General features: G+C 37.2%; 1 protein-coding gene across 1 annotated transcript in view; it reads left to right on the top strand.

The window, feature by feature from the left end:
* Positions 1-2,548: 2,548 nt before the first annotated feature.
* The window catches only part of LOC124804858 (ubiquitin carboxyl-terminal hydrolase 3-like), a 79,341-nt gene continuing 74,934 nt past the window's right edge, over positions 2,549-6,955 (top strand). The window contains exons 1-3 of the mRNA XM_047265213.1: positions 2,549-2,747; positions 3,008-3,155; positions 3,253-3,462. Coding sequence (XP_047121169.1) covers positions 2,657-2,747; positions 3,008-3,155; positions 3,253-3,462 — 449 coding nt within the window. The 5' untranslated portion in view covers positions 2,549-2,656. The remainder of the gene's footprint in view (positions 2,748-3,007; positions 3,156-3,252; positions 3,463-6,955) is intronic.

The following is a 6,955-nucleotide window of genomic DNA, read 5'->3' as shown; positions in this document are numbered from 1 at the left end:
AATAAACATAAGTAAGTTTCACTGATTGACAGAGAACCACTGTGTAAAAGTTAACCAAGTTTGGTATGGGTTGTGAATTACTCGGGATCCAGCAGTTTCACATGGTAGAGCTGATTTTGATCATGCATTTGACAACAGGTTTAAAAAGTTTGCCAGACTTGGCTGTGACATATCGGCTTTTGCATTGCAGTGCAACTCCTGAACCAGAACATAATGTGACTGCTCACTGTGTATCTTAATGTGGTAATAATTTGTCTGAAATGTAATAATTTTGTCTGTAGAAATTAAGTGAAGGCCTTGTATAACAAGTTACAACCAAGTACTGTTGTTCTACAGCATCTAAATGTTTTCATGTAGGTGACAGTGGTTTCATGATAGATTTGTAACTGAAGTAGTTGTAGTCTTGTGATGCACAATATGGTTAAAGACCTGTAAGACTATTGGGGAACATTACTTGATGTTCATCTTGTCAGTGTTATTTGTGGGAAGTTCTATGAGAACTGAGATGCTTGTATTTACAGGTTTCAGCACAATAATTTATGCCTTTACTGCTCATATGGTTGCTAGGAATATGAAAATCAGCAACTTGAGTTTGAACAAAAAGGAATAAAAGCATCTGTTCCTATATCTCGTGCACACTTCTTTTTTTTGGGTGGGGGGTGTGTTGAACTATTGTGCAGTACTTCTGAGAGTGTCTCCATTTTTTCAAGTAGTTATTTCAGTGACTTTGTGTCAAATATTTTTTTCCTGCTTATTTCTGTACCTAAATTGTTATATAGCTCAGTATTCGCAAGGTTAGATACCAGTTGTCATCATACTTATTTATTGACTTATCCAGTTCGGACTCTAAGACTGTCCAGCTGTGTTAGTATTTTTTTTATTTAATTGTGTGTGAACTCCAGGGAGCATTTGCATTCATACTAATGTTCTTGAATTTTAAGTAAGGTTTGTTCAGTTACCAAAACTATTGGTACAGCATTAGCAACAAAGTTGATATTAAATTTTCCCATTGTGTGTTGTGTAAATAAACTTGAAATTGCTCTTATGAGCACAGAAGTCAAATTATGAAACCTCTAAGACTACATTGAGGCAGGGAGTGATAGCTGGACTAAATTTTCAAAATTTTGAAGATACGGGATAAAACACCAGCAGTGGAAGGTAAATTAAAATGTGGAGAAACCAGAGGTGCCAAATTATATGATAGCTAAGCAAGTGGTTGAGAAGGGAGTGAGACAGGATTGTGGCATATTCCCTGTGTTGCTCACTGCACACTGACCAAGCAGCAAAGGAAATGGGAATTGATGTTCTAGGTGGAGAAGTAAAAATATATTGTTTCCCTATGATACTAATTACGTCAGAAAGGCAAATGAGTGGAACTGGCGTTTTGAAAAGAGAGAATAAGATAAACAAAATCAAAACTAGTATTAGAGGAAGTATAAGAGTTAAATCAACTGGCTGTGAGGAAATTAGATTAGAAAATGACACTAAAAGTAGTACATGTGCTGTATTATTTGGGCAGCAATATAACTGACGTAAGAGGATATAAAATACTGGCAGTAGCAAGAAACATATGGCATATCTAGAGACTGAAGGTAGTGGTCCACGAACGTAATGGTAGTGTCCAGTGTTACGAGAGAGTTGTGTGGGATTTGTTAGTTATTTTCATCTAAAGCATATTTATTTAAGAAGGACCTGCCTTTGTCTCATAATTGGTGCGATCACTGTTATTGCTGTAGTACTGTTAGCCGATTTCTGGTTTGGCGAAAAGCGAAACTTTTAGTAGCGAAGCGTCGAAAGCCCTTAATGCCGATGAAGCGGTTACCACACACGCAACCGCAGAGCCACAACGGCATATTTTTCTCTTCCGAATGCTGTGAAGCAAATAGTAATCTCACATGAAAGGAACCAAATAGTGGCATTACTCTAAAACTGAGTATCGCCCTTTGAGCCATGCGTGGGATAGTTGATTTCGGCAAGACGACACACCTTTCATTGTTTGGAGGCAACGAAGACATTGTCGTAATTGCACAACAGCATTTGAGCGAGAGTGAGTTGCTCACGAAAACGATAACTGTATTTGCAGCTGTTCGTATTTGTTGTGTTGTATCTATTTATAAATAAATTATTTTCGAAGGAGGTGAGGAACTGAGAACTTTTATTGAGCATTTGTGCTTGTACAAGTTGTTCCATATGGTTTCTTTAATCAAGCATTCGAAAACTATATTTTCACCTTGCCTGAAAATTTTGTCGAATTTATGTTGAATTTAAGTAATGAAAACGATTTTCTACGTCAGTATCGACTGTATGTGTTAAATAATGCGCTCAGAACTGTTTAAAAATTATTGATTCTTTGTTCTCAGGCTGTCATTATTGTCTTACGTTTAGAGCCTCCATAATGAAAGTAAAGCAGCTCTAGAAAATATTTCGAGCTGATAAGAGGCTCAACTACTCCTTTATTTCATGAAATTATCGCGAGATACAAAATATTGCTCCCACCGTGTAATTTGGGTGCCGCGCAAGGATACAAAATCTTGAGATCTCTGGCGTAGCACTTTGGGTTCTAACGATGGAGCGGTTGTCGCACTTGGTTCATGAGGAAGTGTCATTTGCGAAAGGCAAGGACTGACTGCAGATGTAGGCTCTTGTTAACCGCAGGATGGAGTGTCCACATCTGTTATCCAGTGTGAAATTTCATGTATCTGCATATGAAAGTAGCTCTGACGGAATAAGAGATTGGCAATGTGCAGGTGAGGTTGGGTTCCTATTTTTGAAATAAAATTCTCCTGGACTGCATTGTGTGATTATCGCACTGCTTTGTAATTTTTTGATATCGTATACGAACAAAATATTCGCTGAAATTAAAATGTCACATATTTTTGGGAACTATTAGTGAAAATTGGTGTGAATAGCAAACTTGCCCTTTCTCACAAAAACAAATAGTGCGCAATGTTTTTTTGCTAATAGTGAGACCAAACTATCCTGTAATGTTGCAATACATTTTTTTCAGTATGCTCATCTTCAGAAAGTCCGTGGCTGTGCTTATATTGCGGAACGATAAATTGCGGTCGCTATATTAATGGGCATGCGAAGCATCATTCAGAACAGCATAGTGATCATACACTCAGTATGGACTGTGAGACCCTAGCAGTTTTTTGGTGAGTAGTGGTCAGTGACCCTCTTGACGGTTGTCAGTGAGTTACGGTGAAATTAGAAGCTGCAGCATTACTGTCATTCGGTACATCTAATTTTCAGCTACACATGTGATGAATTTATAACGAATGATACGCAGTCAGATGTCCTACAGGGAATTCGTCGATTGTTTCACAAATTAGATGCAAAGACGAATGAAGAAAATGAATGTCGTACTGCAGAAAATGACCGGAAGCCTTGGAAGTCTCGGTCCCTCACGCCCAGAGACAGTCAAGAAAACGTCCGGATTTTGCGGCCTAGGTCGCGCAAAAGGTATTTTATGCCTCTATTAGAATTCATCAGGAACCCCGGTCCAAGGTTGAAGTAGTTGAAAAAGGGGGAAAACGTAAGTTCGTAATGATTCCATGAAATGAGGGAAAATACATTTATAGCATGTGTACTAAAACTCGATTTTCCAAGTTGAGCATAGTGAAAAGGTGTTAAAGACTTGACAGTTTTGTCTCATTTGAAGAGACCCTGTTGTTTATATTGGGTAGACATATTTTCATTTCATCGCCAGAATAATCTTTTTTTGATGTGTGGGTAATAATTTATTTCATCGCCGTTTGTTCACTTGGATTTTTTGATATTAACTTGTTCTGTTGAGAATGAACAGTGTGGCATGTAAGGTAGGCCCTGACTTTCCTGTTGCGCTTTTGTTCTCAAATAAGGTGACCTGACCTGATAGATAGGGGCACATTTCAAAAAATTTTTATTAATTTTTCCTGTAGAAAATGACATGTTTGTTATTTTATTTATTTATTTTTTGTAATGAACAGTATTCGCCACAACAGTGTGTAAATATTTATCATAGCTCCTAACAATAAACAAAATGTTCAGTTTTACATTTCAGCTGAAGCATATGTTTTTTGGAGACCACTTATACCATGGGGCACTTTCCAAATAAGGCTGGGGGGGGGGGGGGGTAGCTTTTAACACCTAGATAACAAAATATAGTTTGCTGCACAAATATTCGTTTGTACTTTTTGTTCTATTAGCCCTAACATAAGACTTCGTTGTTCTTTCCTGTAAGCTTTGCATCTTCTAAATAGTTCATTTGTAGTCATTAAATAATTCTTTAACTCCACATTTTCACAATCAGATTTATGTTACGAAAGAGGTTTGCTATCACAAGACTGGTCCAGTATAATTTTTCTTTCAGCCTAGTGTTGAATTTTGTGTTTGTATTTCAGATTTCATTTTCTGTAAATCCACTCTTCGCTTTCTTCCAATCTTTGAGGGTTTCATTTTCACATTAATTTTTTTTAGTTGATATTGATGATTTCCCCTATTTTCCTCATCCAGTTTGACTTTTTGCTGCTGTCCTCGCAAAAGACGAGACATCTGTGTGTTCAGGTGTACTTCACTTGGGCTTGTTTTCAGCTTACAGGTTTCTTCTCTGTTGTGATGCTAGGGCTCCACCTCAAAACAACTGAACCTTATTTGTTTGTGCTTGGTTCCCCTTGAGTTGGGTAGTTCTCGTCAATGTGGAAAGAACCAACTACACAGCAGCCAGGTTGTATATGAGAGAGAGAGAGAGAGAGAGAGAGAGAGAGAGAGAAATGCATGGATGGATGTGATCATAAGGCTTATATTCTTCATCTGCTATGAAAATTTGTTGAATTGGCTTAATATCCACCCTATTACTTTTACTTAATTTATCAAATAAAGCAGAACAGTGCTTTTCAAATTGATATTTTTTTTCTTCTCACTAATTTCTTTTTCCAAGTTCACACCATTTACCCAAGTCTAAAAGAAAACATGTAGTGGTGTATTATTGCCAAAATAAGTTACTTAGGTGGGCTAGACAATGATTTGAACAGTATTGAATGCTACCCTACCTCGAAGTTAATTGTGTGAATTCATGTTATTTACCTCAGCTTACATTGAGGAACAAAATTGTGCTATTAAAAACAGAAGTAAGCTTTTACTTTTCACACAAAAAAAAACACCATTCATTGAATTGTAATTCAGTTATATATAATTACAGAGGAGAACCTGTTGCCAGTTATTTTGTTCTGGAACTTTATAGCCTATCTGTTGGTCATTTAAACCTAGGTTACTGTTGAATGGTGTCTGTAGCTGACAAAATTTTATTTTTATTTAGTTGTTTATTTATTCATCCGCAAATGACTTCACAATGATACAGGATTTGGAAACAGAATGAAAATATATAGCTCAAAATATACATACACAGTGAATGTCAAAGTATGTTTTCGTGAGGATATGGCATGTGGTTCTCCATGGCCTTGATGAAGGGACCATCCTGACATTTTTGTGAGAAAACCACAGAAAATGTAAATCAGGATGGCTGAACAGAGTAAAGTTCATCCTCCTGAATATGAAGTCAGCATTTTGACAACTCCACTACCTCATTCAATTGCTTCCTATCGTACAGATTTCTTTGATTCATACACTGTTTGCTGCATATAATTTGTAATATAAAACATAGCTTTGCCTTTCATTGCTGCACACACTAAGGACACCTGATGTTGATTGCAGGACTAAGAGCATGCAGCAGTGCTTCTAATGCCCATTACACTAACTCTGATCGATGCAACTATGCCCCATGCACATCTGAATGCCCTCCCCTCATTCCCCTTACAAACTGAGTCAGCTCACCCCCTCCCCCGTGTTGAATAAGCTGCTAAAGTTTTGACACATGATTCTCTTGAAAATCATTACATTGTGATCATGCGTTATAATGTGATAGGATGCTGCAGTTGTCCCCTTTCATCATTATTAACCACTGCTCAGAGTACTCTAAATTATCTTAACTTCTGAAGAATGTATTAGCTGCCTATTTTAACAGAGGTATTTCAGTAATCTTTACCATTCCTTTGGGCAGTTTGTTAGACAATTTTATTCCTGATTTAAAAAAAAATGCAGTTTTGAGTTTATTTGTTTTTCTTTGGTCAGTGGAAATCCAACTGGCTCTTGTTACATAATTATGTTTAGGAGTATTTGTGAAGTACTTCGTAATGTTTCCCATGATATGCATAACTGATGAGTAGATGTACTTACTTGGTGCGGTAAGAGTACCCAGTGGATTTTTTTTTTTAACAGTCCTTTGCCAAGATAGACACAAAGCCCACGCCTACAACAGTAGTACAAGTCTATATGCCAACTAGCTCTGCAGATGACGAAGAAATTGAAGAAATGTATGATGAGATAAAAGAAATTATTCAGATAGTGAAGGGAGACGAAAATTTAATAGTCATGGGTGACTGGAATTCAATAGTAGGAAAAGGAAGAGAAGGAAACGTATTAGGTGAATATGGATTGGAGCTAAGAAATGAAAGAGGAAGCCGCCTGGTAGAATTTTGCACAGAGCACAACTTAATCATAGCTAACACTTGGTTCAAGAATCATAAAAGGAGGTTGTATACATGGAAGAAGCCTGGAGATACTGACAGGTTTCAGATAGATTATATAATGGTAAGACAGATTTAGGAAGCAAGTTTCCAATTGTAAGACATTCCAGGGGCAGATGTGGACTCTGACCACAATCTATTGGTTACAAACTGTAGATTAAAGCTGAAGAAACTGCAAAAAGGTGGGAATTTAAGGAGATGGGACCTGGATAAACTGAAAGAACCAGAGGTTGTAGAGAGTTTCAGGAAGAGCATAAAGGAACAATTGACAAGAATGGGGGAAAGAAATACAGTAGAAGAATGGATAGCTTTGAGGGATGAAGTGGTGAAGGCAGCAGAGGATCAAGTAGGTAAAAAGATGAGGGCTAGTAGAGATTCTTGGGTGATAGAAG

This window comes from Schistocerca piceifrons, chromosome 7, assembly GCF_021461385.2.
Source record: "Schistocerca piceifrons isolate TAMUIC-IGC-003096 chromosome 7, iqSchPice1.1, whole genome shotgun sequence".
NCBI lineage: Eukaryota > Metazoa > Arthropoda > Insecta > Orthoptera > Acrididae > Schistocerca > Schistocerca piceifrons.
The sequence above is the reverse complement of the archived record's forward strand: the minus strand, read 5'-3'. Positions and strand labels throughout refer to the sequence as shown.